Below are 13,560 nucleotides of genomic sequence, written 5' to 3'. Positions count from 1 at the left end.
ATACAAAATTGACATGATTTATTAATCATTCACGTAATGCAACCTTGGATGCTGAGAGAGGCAGTCTGCTGTTAATATTTCATGTCATAATATCGGAGGCAAAAAATGAAATCAATGGTCATTCTAGTCCATTTTCAGAAGCATTTTTGTTTTTTTCACCAATGTAGCTTTAGCACAGCTGAAGCTCTGTTAGCAGCAAGACTTCAAATATGACCTATTATACCTTTGCATCGGCCTACGCAAGTGATGCAGATTTGTAACCTAAATCCTGTTTTGTTTTTTTTGTTTTTTAAGCTATCTTTTAGCCTTTTTGCCTTTACTGTTACAGTACAGTGAGAGGGACACAGGAAAAGTTAATGAAGAGAGAGAGAGGGAATGACAAAGGGCCGCAGGTCGGACTCAAACTCATGGTTGCTGCAGTTAGGACTAAGCCAATGTGGTACGCGCTCTACCAGGTGAGCCACCGAGGTGCCCCTAAAGCCTGTTGTGACAACAATATAAATATGACTTAAAACAAGTCTACCATCTTGTTAGCTCAGTAGTGGTGGTAGCTAACAGACCGCAGCTGGTAGACATATTCCAAAGTGTACAAAAATAAATTCTGTCATATGAAATTACTGAAGTGATTACTGATTACTGATCACTTCTAGTGACAAATTCAAGGCCCTCACAACAAAATAACGGCGAAGTTTCAATCAAACTGAAGATCAAATAGGAGAAAACTCAAAAACTTTAATCCTGTGTCAAATTCAGGATGAATGAAGGCAAAAAATTGACACTACACTTACATTATTATAGACATGCATTCAAACTCAATTGACAGAACTAAAATAATAGCATTTTCTTAGCTTAGCACAGTTTCACTGACAGTGCACCTCCTTTTCCTGAAGGCATCTGCACTATTTTTTTCACTGTCTGTAGCTGCCCTCGTTACACCTGTTTAGTCCAGTAAGTTTCATTACTAAGTTTAAATAATGACAATTTCACATCCCCCTCTGAAATGCTATACTCTGCAGTCTGCCAACACAGGGGTGGGGGACTTTACAGAGAATTTAAAAAAAATACAAGGATGTAATAAAACAGCATATGCACCAGTGATATTATTTCATGGCCCTAAATATGGGTTCAAAGTTATTACATTTCTGAACAAAGAAATATCTCCTATGAATACAATCAATAACAGGCAGGGTTCTTCAACATTCTCTGTCCTATTACACTTTCTCATGACTGCAGCAATCAGAATTGTTTGGTGAATTTGAGTTTGGTTTGCTCTGGTATTTGATTTTCAAGGCCATCACTATGGCTTCAAATGCATTATTTGAAAATGATTATATACAGTATTTCCCTACAAAACATTTGTATCTTAAACATATATATACATAACACACGTCTTAGAGATCTGTGGTGAGCTCCTCTCCCAACAGTTAAACTCTTCAGCAGTTTGTATCCTTCAGTGGGTCTATGTAAAACATTTCTCCATGTATAAGTGTTCAGACATTTACAGCAACAGACTCACATTTTGATGTTCTCATGGTACTGCTTGGTATCCGAGGGCTGATTGTACAGAGGCTGGGAACGGGAGAAGAAACAAGCAGATCAAAGAATCAGTTATATTTTCAGTTGTGAAACAGATTGCAAACAGCTGAAATTCAACAGCAAGACACATGAAGGTCAAAATGACGGACAATCACTCCAGCATCTCTTCAATATGATTCTGACCTAGCCACAGATAAATGTAGGATTTCAGTTTTTGCATAAATGGTCATCAAATCACAAGAGTGAGTCAAAGCTCTGACTGACAGAAGTGCAATATCTCGATCTAATGCAACATGTTGCCCAGGCTGTATAGGCAATTTCTGCAACAGAACCAGTGAGTGTCTGTGTGTGGTGCAGTGAGATAGACAGGCAGCTAGAATAACAGACAGATACAGTATGTGTGAGAATATGTGACAAAAACAAAGTATTATTGCAATCAAAGACACGCTTTGAATATGGATCAGAGAAAAATGTCCTGATTCTGGAAATGTAGTGACTGTTCTGCCTGGTTCTGTTTCTACTCTCAGAAACATTTCATATTGCATTCTGATGTTACTCAATGTTCAATATCAATGTGTTCAATATTGCTTAATGGAGCTTTGAGCACAGAATATATTCAAATATTTTTACTTCATTTTATACCAGTGCTGGGGACATCATGTGTTTCACTTTCGCTCCTTGTGTCTCCCTAACATCCTTTATCTCTCCAACCTGACCCTCAATAAAAATGTTCCCACATGTCAATAATGCAGAGACATGAGAGTGGGACAAAGAATAACACAGAAAAGGCATGAAAATCAAAGACTCCACTCACCAGTTCTACCCTGGGTCCCAGTCCCTCCAGTATCCTGTGAGCCTCTTCTGCCTTTTTCTGGTGAGGGAATACAAACATAAGTAGTACATTAGCCAGCTGCCTGCACCTCTGTCATCACCACGGCAACGCAGTGAGCACGCTCACTTGATCACAGAGGCTACACCACACTGCTCGCTGGACGGACGGACGGACGGACAGACGGACGGAATCCTGGATGTATGGATGGGTGGATGGATGATTAGATGGAGAGATGGATGCACTGACTATTATTAGAGCTTTTATCTCAAGCTGGGCCACAGCTCCCTCTCTCCTCTCCCAGAAAAAAAAAAAGAAAAAAAAAAAAAGATTACTCACCTCCCCTGAGCAGAGAGAGAAGGAGCAGGCAGGCAGGAAAGTGGGAGTGGAATAGAAAGTGAGTGGGAGAGAAAGAGCAAAAAAAAAAAACAGGGAAAGGGGGGGGGGGCTAAAGGGCTTTGGTGCTTATCTCATAAGAGACATCTGATGAAAGACAGAGAAAGATCTCACCTCCAGCTCACTACCTACAACAATCAGCCTCTTAAAACAAAAGCTCCTGGCAGGGACCATAAAGCAAGAAAGGAGAGGTGTTGGGGCACGGAGATGGGCAGCAAAAAACTCCCATCTATGTCTTTGGATGACCTCTCTGCAGCTCTGCTCCTCCATACATTTATATTTAGCTCCAGCAGACAAATGTATGAGCAGTGTCCCAGACTACACCTCTCAATGTTCGCTCCACTCTTTTCCTCATTCCGCTCTGTACGCTCTCTCCGCTTCATCGATCAAACAGACCCTGCTTGGTGACACACCACATGCTCCGTTGCTTTCCATCTCACTTCATTTCCTTCAGTGGCCATGCAGTGAGACTGGCAGGACTGACACATCCACAGAGAGGATGGAGGTATGGGGGGAGAGAGAGGAGGGGGGTGGGGGTGGGGGGGGTGGATGGAGAGGAGGATGTGGGAAGAAATTTTCAGAGTGATAACCAGAGACAGAACTTCCTGTTTGTGTGGTGTGTGTGTGTGTGTGTGTGTGTTGTGTGTGTGTGTGTGTGTGTGTTGTGTGTGTGTGTGTGTGTGCGTGCGTGCTGCGTGTGTGTGTGGTTTGTGTGTGTGTGGCGCGTGTGCGTGGCCCGTGTGCGTGTCAACCTTTATTTTTCACCGCCCACCATGTCATGCTGCTTCCTTGTCCCTTTCACTCTGTCTTCACTGTGGAGGTAACACAGGAGGTGTTTGGGATCTACTCCTGAGTTTATGCAAGACTCACGCTAACAGACTCGGAAGTAAGACCCCAGAGGAGCTCACGCACACAGCTTACCTCGACTCAACACAGGCTTCCAACTGGGTCACCTGTGAGGGAAGCCAAATGACATGGCTCTCGTTTTTAAAGTGCCCTGTTCATTTCCTCTAGGTTTCCGTGAGGCAGAAGGAAGCACTGATGATTTACATTTATACTTATTAAAACATAACATTCAAATGCAAATACAATGACATGATGCTATTATTATTCCTTAAGTTGTTTTGCATTGATATGCCCCCCCCCCCCCTCACTCCTGTTGCTTCCTCACCAGTGAGTAGGTGTAACAGGCTGCAGAGTATTGCCTCAGAGAGCTTGCTCACTACAGGAGCAGTTAATGAGCAGCAATTATTAAAAGCAGCCTTTCATCCTTAGGGAGTAGGAAAGCTCAAGGATTTCTCTTCATTTCCTGGCCGCGATTCTTTCAGCAAATCCGAAAAAAAAAAGGCTGCATGATACTGACCTCAAAACTCCTGGAGTGTGACTTCACATTAAATACTAGAAATGACAAACTTAGCAATCAAGAGAGGAGGGTGGATAAGATGCAATATTACCTTTTCTCTAAAGGTGTGGTTAATTACGCTGAGAGAACTGCCCTCTTGATCCACACACAAAACCACATCACAAGACCCAAGTACAGAGGCTGCTCCATTACTTTAATCATGCCCCCTCCCTGTGGCAGCACACAGGACTGCTGCTCTGGCAGTGGCATTATAAGCTGTAAAGCTTGCAGTTGTACTGTTGTACAAGCTGCCTGCTGTCAACAAGACATTTTCCCCGGCGTATCACATGATCCCTGAAATGAAATGTTGAACTTGAGCTTAGGACAAACCTATGAAAATAACACTGTCGATGCTTCTGTGACTAAAATCACAACACTACAAATGATTCGTATCTCCCCTAAAGGGAAAACGGAGAGAGAAAAACATGGAAAACAGAGAGTGGCGAAGAAAGAACAGAGCGAGAGAGAATGCTCTTTAAGGACGTCAATATGGCACAGACACGAGGATTTAGCACAGCTCAACAGAATTATAATAATGCAGTCTCAGTGGGGCTGTCTTTTCTTGTGTTCGTGTCCATGACTGCGATGTCCCAAATATGAGAAGAGTGAACTTGAGTTGAGCCATCCCCGGGGTTTGACAATGGGCTTGTCGCTAGAAATGCGGCTGTAACCCTGTCTGAGAAAGCTGGTGACACTGAGCCCAGAGGGGACAGACGACACCGTGGTGACACCAGCTCAAAAAGGCCCGCTGAAGCTGAAGTAATTATAGCCAGGTGCTTAAACACACATACCAATATATACGCGCACCACAGGCCTGACATGTAACATTAAGCTTTAATGCGATGTTATCGCCCTGTTTAAACATAACCTGTTCATGTGCCATGGGCAGACTGGACACCTAACTGATATAAAAAAAAAAAAGTCAAGCTTAAATACATTCAACAATTTTTTTGAGACAGATGCTGAAAATGTAAATGTAAAATGTAAATGCCTCTGTCTCTCCAAGGTGCATACCCAGTCTTTACTCCTCCCAAAGCATGGGAGGAGGACATGGTCTGTCTTTGTGACAATAGAGGTTGAAGTGACACTGAAAATCAGCAAAGCCGCTCGAGCAACTTAAAACTATCACAATTGTACAGACAGGTGACAGAGAGTCAAAGCGTTTTTTAACATTCATGATCAGTCCAACCACTGAGTTACCTGTGTGGGTGACAGAGCTTTGATCTGTATGGGGAGAGTGAGAGGCCGTGAAGATGAGCAAAACATTTGTGTCATTCACATTCACAGACCATCCATGCAGGTGGTCTGCTAGATTATGGACAGTTGTTAGCTAGCTAGCTAGCTAGCCGAACTGCTGCTGTGTAAGAAATGTGTAAATGGGACCTAGGTAATGCTCATTAATAAGGGATTAACAAATAATAAATGTTACAGTGATTAAAAGAATTAATATGAATATGAGTGGATGAGTAAATGCTACAGTGTCACTGCAATAAGGTTAGTGTGGGTAAAGGGGAGAGAGACAGAGAGAGTGAGAGAGAGCGAGAGAGCGAGAGAGAGAGAGAGCGATAGCGAGGTTAAGGGGGCAGGCAGTAGGCCAGAGTACATCCTGCCAGTCAGAGGGAAGTGGAAAGTGTTACAGAGGTCAGGCTACATGGTGGAGTAAGCTATGAGTCATTCTTAAACTAGCCTTTCAGATGAGTCTTGAGCAATCTTGAGTCTTGCTGTTGTATACAAGTGCTGTGATTTAGCTGCGCTTGGTGACCGCAAGGGAGCGAGTCATGAAGGACACTCCCTGTGCTGTGGTGGTGTTCTCTTTAAAAGGGCCTCTCAGGGCATTTTGGTGATTATCTGGAAGCATCTGTGCAGGTTAGAGCAAAGTGTCACTGCACCATTCCAAGAACTGTGAAGGATTTAGTCTCTTTCTCAATGACACTTAAGCAGGGTGAACGCTTGCTTGCCAACATGTGGGTTTTAAACTAGCTTCTCCACTTGGATTTCTACTTTTTCTACACTGCTTTGCCCTTCTTTAAAAATCATTTGCTTTGAATCTGTCAGGGAAGCTGTTCAAAACATTCAAGAGCCGTTTTCCTCTGAACTGTGAGGTTTTAACATTACTCCTAGTTTCCCACAGGGGGTTTGTTCAAAGAGGTTAAATGTGGGGTGTGATACTGTGTGAGGGGAGTTCCCTGGTTTAAATGCCAATTCCAATAAAAAGGAGACTTGTGCATTTAACCACTAGGGGGGCTGAGAGCACTGAGAATCACTCCATTATAAAAGGTAATCTTCTGCCCAGTGCACCACTGCATGTAATGATTGCTGTGACCGGGACCAACTTAACACTTCCAAACAGCTTTATACGACTTCCCGGGTGAACTGCTTTTCTTTTCTTGAAAGAATGATTATGTTTCTATACCTGCACAGATGATAAAGGACAAAGATTTATGTCAGTGTGCGTCTGTGACACCTCATAGAGTGTGCATGTGTACGTCAGTGATTCATCATGCTTGCTACGCTGACCTTTAGTAGCTTATTCTGTTAGGCAAGAGCTCTGCCTCGCTTGAAAGTGAAGAGTGGGAGACTGAGGTAGGAGATGAATACTTTGTGACACAATCTGCTTTCATTGACAGGGTTTTTTGAGATTACATCAAACAAGGTCAACGAAAATGACGGATCTCCAAGACCAAAAAATATCCTCTGCAAACAAATACGAGTCTCCTCAGAGCCCCAGTATTGTGTTCACTGTTATACACAATTCAAGACTTTTACACTTTGTCAATGAAATGTGATGAAAGAAGCACACAACATGTGGCTGTGGTCATGGTAAAATTAGGGACTTTTATTTTATTCAACAAAGGTGTACCTGCTGGGCCAACTCATTTACCTTACAGACACCATGAGGTAATCTCCAACACTGGCAAGCTGCCCTGTCCCTGACATGGGAACCAAATAACCATACCAGGCACCAGAGAGTATTCAGAGCCAGGCTTAGTTTAATTTGTTATCTTGCATCAGCCCAGTGAAATTGCACTGAACCATGGAGTTCAATTCACTTGTGGTAATGAATACACTGCATATGTGATCAAGTGAAACCAAACTCAAAAGCAAGGTCATTTTGACTTGAATAGTGTGCTACCTATTGAGCATTTGGTGTGTGTGTGTGTATATAGTACTGACCCTGTTCTCATCATAGATGATCTGCACCAGGCTGCGGTGCTTGGCCTCACTGGGTGGCGGTGAGATGGGCCGCTCCGGCTCATGAGGCTTTGCAGCCTCCTCCTCCAGCTGTTGCTGTAACACACACAAACACAGACATGACGGTTAATACTTAATACTACTGATCTACCAGGAAGACCTGTGGCTCACCAGTTCCTGTTGCAAGGTTCAAGAGTGTGCATTACAGCAACCATCCCTCCCCCAGCTCTCCAGCAGGGACTAGACTAACTGTCCTATTAGCTGTAATAGCTATTAACTCCCCAGGGCCTAGTTAATCAAAGAGTTACCACAACAGCCTGTAAACAAAGCCAGTGCCTGCTGTGCGGCTGGAATATCCAACGAGAGAGAGAAAATTAAAAGAGAGAGAGAGAGAGAGAGAGAGAGAGAGAGAGAGAGAGAATGGGGGACATGCAAAAGTAAAATTAAGTGGGGGGGGAATGTGGGAAATCAACACCAGACAAATACTGGAAAACAGCAGAGTTCCTCTAACTTACTAGTCACCCTGGCTTGTAACCAACCATTATTTCGAAGTATTGTTTACTGTGAGCGGTGAGCAAAGAAATCCACAGCAAGCTGGAATTTGAGGGGTGTCAGAGAACTAAAAGAGAGAAACTTGCAGGGCTGGGACCCATCAACCTTTATGTTGCACTGCCAGTCATGTACAGTTCAGTCAGTGCTTCCTTGTCCTTCAATCATCCCCTTGAAGGTGTACAGAGGGGAAAGTGGGGAAACCTGTTCTGACATTCAGAAAGAAGCAGAACAGCACATAGAAAAAATAGCAGCGTTTGGCTCCAATAGCCCTTTTATATGTAGACACTTCTTGGCAGATTGGATAGCTATCAGAAACCGTTAAGCTAAGTGTGAATACAAGCAAGAAGCCTGAGTGAGGGATGGCAATCTGACTGCATATACTATCCAGATGTTGAAAAGGCGTAAATGGACCTGTCAGCATCATTAATCCTCCCACACTTAACTATGTCAATAAGCAGCATGTGGAAGTACCGGCTTCTTTCCGCCGGTGATAATGACAGGCGATAATGAGACAAAAAGTATTTAAACATTTAAATTATTTATACATTGAATTTTCCAGTGTGACACAGAAAGGAGCACTTTACAACATACTGTCGTAAAGAAGGCCCGAGTTGCTGTGTGTATCATGCGTCATATGAGCAAAACCTCTGTCTTGCCAACTATTTAGCAGTGCAGCTCATCGTGTGTGTGTGTTAGTTACTTGTTGGCAAGCAGTTTTAGCACAGGTTGTTGAGTTAGACTTTCTTCACTCATAGTACAGAAATACTGATGTGAATTAAATCATATCTGAATTTCATCTGAATATACACAAGCATAAAGGAGGAAAATGGGCCTTGGTATTTGAAAAGCAAATTATCTCTCTGGTTGGAAACTTTTTATTGGAAGATATAATAGAAAAATCTTGAAAGCACCCAAACCAAAATCTATCTATGTTTTGGCTTAATTTCAGTAAATTCACATAAAGTTTAAATTTCATACCCTATTCAAAGTCAATAAAGAGATGTTTTTCCCTTCTGTTAAAGGGAAAAACACCAAGAACATTTTCTTTGTCTCTATTGAAGCACAAGCATTAGAGTCACTAACTTTGACAAACATCACAAAACTATCAGCAAAAATAACAGTTTACTCGAGCAGGCATAAAAACCCTGTGGCTTTAAAAGGTAAAACTTGAGTCTTTGACATTGTTATTTTCCTGAAAATGTTTGGACACAGTCTGTGTGCAGGCTGTAAGCTGGAGACAGAAGTAGAGAGGATCCAGCTGTAACTAGCTGTCTGGAGGCCGAGGCCTAGTGACTCCAGTGTGTGTTTAGCTGATCTACAGTTAAGTCAGCCCCCCTGCTACCACCTCCCCCCTTGCTCCTACTCCTCCTTCTCATCTCCTGTCAGGGGCTTCAAAAGGGGAAAGAAGGCCTCCAGAGAATCCACATGAGAGCAAAGCAAGATGGATCATCATGTGTCCTGATAGGCCTGGATAAGCATCTGGTGAGGGAAACACAGACATTCCCATAGAGACCCCCCCCCCCTTCCCTTCCCTTTCCAAACCCACCACAGAGTAAAATAAAATAAACCAGCCATCCTGAGCTTGGCTGACACGACACAGGCTGGCGGTAACCTAAGCCCTAAGCCCCACCCATCCACTACCTCTGCCAGCACTCTCTAAATAAAGTTTTACCGTGCCACTTAATTAGTCCAGATGTTTTAATGCTTGAAGAGAGTCGGACTGTAAAAAAATATCCATAAAAACACTTGATTTATGCTTGTAAACGGCAGATCTTAGCTTTTCAATCATTCATAATTTTCAAACCCATGGTTGGAATATGAGTTTACTTTGGTTCCTGTTGCAATTTGGTAAAATACCCAGATTCATTAATACTAAACCTTCTCTATTAACAAATATTTAGAGAACAAGTTTCCTATTTTTATTCGACAGCCAGCAGGTTTAATGTAGCTATCAGACGATTTTATCAGCTGTAGCTAATTCATGTTAACCTGGGCGTTCGAAACTAATCTAGGTTTTCCCTTCACATTATTTTCAGTTACTACAACAATGTTTAAACTCAGCATAATTAGCACTTTAAGCCAATCAGATCAACAGTTATGAACCTTCTGTGAAGTAGCTTGACATCCTGTGAAACCAGTGTAAGCACAAGTTGCTACAGTGAAGAGATGTGAATAATATAATAAAATGGTCAAGAGTTATTTCATCAGCTTTCACCCTATCAGATGAAACTGACCGGTCATTTTACAAGAGCAACACACGTGTCTATGATCAATAAATTCACCTAATGCTATTTTTTTTTTTTTTTTTAGTAATAATTGAGTGTTATGACAGCATCCATGGTGGAGGAGGGACCCTGGTGGAAAAGAGTGAGCTTGACTACACAGTTTCTCCACTGAACATGGCAGGCGGCCAAAAAGGAGACAGTGTGGCAGGGATATGAGTGGTTTAGCAGTCAAAAAAACCTCCACCATAATCCTCCTCCTCCCCCGGGGAAGCTGTTATTTATAACCTTATATATTTTTAACCTACTTTTCTCCTAAATAAAAAGCCAAAGAGAAGAGAAGAGAAGAAAAGTGGGAATGCAGCTGCCTGGAGGAGTGCGTGTACAGAATCGTGCTACATTGAGCAAGAAACAGCTACAAGCTTGAATGCAGCGATTACAACACAGCAAAGTCTGTTTAAGACTTTATTGCACCAATGCCAACTATAGCCTGGCAGGGAAAGTCACATTGGAACACTGCACATTGAACATTTCAAACAAGCTAAACGCTGCCACTAAGAAAATTCAACAAGGATGCCAGCACTGGCAAAGAGTTACACATCTACAAGCATGACGAATAAACACTTTGGTACCTGATAGTTCCTGCTCAAAATATGTGCGGAATGCACATTAATGACATCACACTGTGTATACTTAACTTTCTTCACTGTCACATATCATCTCCTCTCACAGGTTGGGCATAAAATAACACCATGAAAAATAACTTCTAAGAACCTAAACACCACTAAAAACACTTCTCCAAATCTGGGTCATATTCAGCTACATGCCAACCTGTACCTGCCTTCCTTCCTTGATCGCATTCTAAGAGGGTCACATGCACTGCAAACACATTTCTGCCACTTTCCTATCATAATGAAAGAATGTAAATACCTTTGCATATGAGAGATTTTTACAACTCATTATATATCCTCTTTTCAGTAGATTAGATTGGCACTAGACAAATATGTATTTTGTGGTTTGTAAAGTTATTTCTGGTGCATATGTTCCCACCAAACATTCATCTAGTGCTGCAGTAGTACAATAACAATCAACAAGTTAACAGAAATATAAAATCAGTTCCCACACCAGAGGCATTCACAGCAGGACTGCCAGGATTCCTCAACAAAACTCAAAGAGCTAAGCAGGAAAACATTAGATGACATCAGCCTGCAATTTCTAAATTCTAAGCAAGCAAGTTTGATCTGTGCAGACCTGTTTCTTGCGAAGCTTGCTGATCTGCTGCTCCACCATAGTGATCTCCCTGTCCACACGGTCCATGTTCTGGATGAGCTCCTCCTTGGAGAAGCGAGCCGGCACAAGATCCAAGTCAGGGTCCATCTGGACCGGGCTGACAGGGGAGATGGGTTCCAGCTTCCCCATGGCACTCCCACGATCCTACAGACGCACAACAGGGAAAAAAAGTGGCATGGTTACATGTTAAAGATCTATATAATATTATGATCCTCAGTGTTTTCAATTTGACACTCGAGAAAAAGTCAAACACAATAAATTAATTTGATTTAAATCTGAAGGGAGGAGTATTTCTAAAAGGAATTTCATGAGGTAAGAGAAGTCTACACAATGTTTGGATTACACTGATTGTAGATGACAAGTCAGTGTAAGATATCTGACATACAACGAGCATAAAGACCCTCTTGATATGTTTTGACCCTCTCAGATAAAAGTTTCCATCTCTTCTCTTTCCTGCTGAAAGCATCCCTGTCTTCTTCTGATTTTAAGGTCGGCAGGTTATTTCATAAGAAATCAGCCAAACATAGTCTGTGTATCCTTTCGGAAGGAAACACACACCAGTAATTAAGTCCTCTGGGTAATGAAAGGCAGTGTAGTGTCTCAGTGTCACTAGACCACACTAATGAATATGAGGTCACAGCCTCCCTCACTAGGATTGTGCAGCAGAGCGCTGGCAGCTGCCTCTGCTTGAGAGACTTTGTTTGAAATGTGAAATACTCTGTTTTAAGGTGTAGAGTAGATCAAATTCAGGACGCACTTGTCTTCTGGCAGAAGAATGGAAACGGTGCGTGTCTGTCACTCAAACAATACACAGTGCGGCTCATCAAATGAGCAGCTGCAGCGATGAGAGAGAAGAGATTCATTAAACTACAGTAGCATACTCATAAGTCAGTGTAGCCACTGTGCACTGTCATTCATCAGACATTTTCCAGTCAGGTGCCGCTAAACCACAGCAGAGGAGGACGGTGCAACAAGATGACGTAGATGAAAGAGCCCAGAAGAACCTCAAACAAACACAAATAATGTGGACAACGTGATGTAAATATAGCTTTTCCGCTCGTTTCATGCGTTAACCTGAGGAACGTTACAGTCTCCTCATTAGTCCACACAGATCTGATGTTTACGTCTGCAACAGTTTTTAGTCTCTTCATTAGAGCAGAAGTTTCAGTGGACGTTTAAGTCACATGCCACATATAAAGTTCAGTACGTCGTGACTTATTCACTGATTTATTCACTAACTTTTTCACCTCAGCCAAGCAGAACAAAAGCATTACTTTTTTTTTTTTAATTCTTTTATTGCATTTCCTACATTTCCATTGAGACTCTGTGCATTAAAAACAGGTGCACTAAAACCAGCAAAAATTTACATTTTTGTGAACCTACAGAGGCAGAGAATTTTTTGCTCTAAAAATTACAAATAATTAACAATTATTATCAAAATGATAATTACTTATCTGTCCAGCTAATCATCTAATTGTTTAGGCTTTAATCAAGATGAATAGGTTATTAATTTTGCTTCAATTCATCCCTGGGATAATTCTTGCGCTTCAGGGAGCATTATGACCACATAATGAAAGCAGCCAGCTTCTTCTTGGAGATAACCATGAATCTAGTCTATTACATTGTTAATACATGTATTAGAAGCCCCCCAAACATTACACGTAGCTGTAACACTCAATGACTGGTTCATCACCACATGTTGTTTAGATCACAGTCGAGCACTGTAGCTGCATTTAAGACTGTTTCTGAACTAAATAAATACCTTCAGTGGTTTACCATGGAAAGGAGAAGGTAACCTGCATGATCATCTTCTATTATATCCCTTAAAAGGCGAATTTGTCTTTGCAAAGTGATTGCTGTACTCCACACATGAATATGATTTTAGCTTTAGCCTGTCAGGCCTCCTGACGTCTCCCACACAGTTTGATGAGGTGTTCTGGACCACATACACATTCAGATGTGCTGCCTTAGAAAGATCATGCTTGAAGCCAATTCTCAGTAATCCATTCACATGCACAGCAAGAGTGGAAACCGTGTTGCTGTTACATGCACCGGTTTATGTAATATCAACACACGCACACAAATGGTAAGAGAGGGCTACTTGCTCTGCAGGGGCAGCATCTATCTATTTGTGATGTGTG

General features: G+C 42.1%; 1 protein-coding gene across 1 annotated transcript in view; it reads right to left on the bottom strand.

Moving 5' to 3' along the window:
* Positions 1 to 13,560, bottom strand: part of ncor2 (nuclear receptor corepressor 2) — an 86,132-nt gene that overhangs the window by 41,750 nt on the left and 30,822 nt on the right. Inside the window, 4 exon segments of the mRNA XM_022751495.1 lie at positions 1,517 to 1,569; positions 2,351 to 2,407; positions 7,338 to 7,451; positions 11,381 to 11,563. Of these exon segments, the coding sequence (XP_022607216.1) occupies positions 1,517 to 1,569; positions 2,351 to 2,407; positions 7,338 to 7,451; positions 11,381 to 11,563 (407 nt within the window).

Source organism: Seriola dumerili, unplaced genomic scaffold (assembly GCF_002260705.1).
Source record: "Seriola dumerili isolate Sdu_G_001 unplaced genomic scaffold, Sdu_1.0 BDQW01000017.1, whole genome shotgun sequence".
Taxonomy (NCBI): Eukaryota; Metazoa; Chordata; class Actinopteri; order Carangiformes; family Carangidae; genus Seriola; species Seriola dumerili.
Note: the sequence above shows the minus strand (reverse complement) of the source record. Positions and strands in the feature narration are given on the sequence as shown.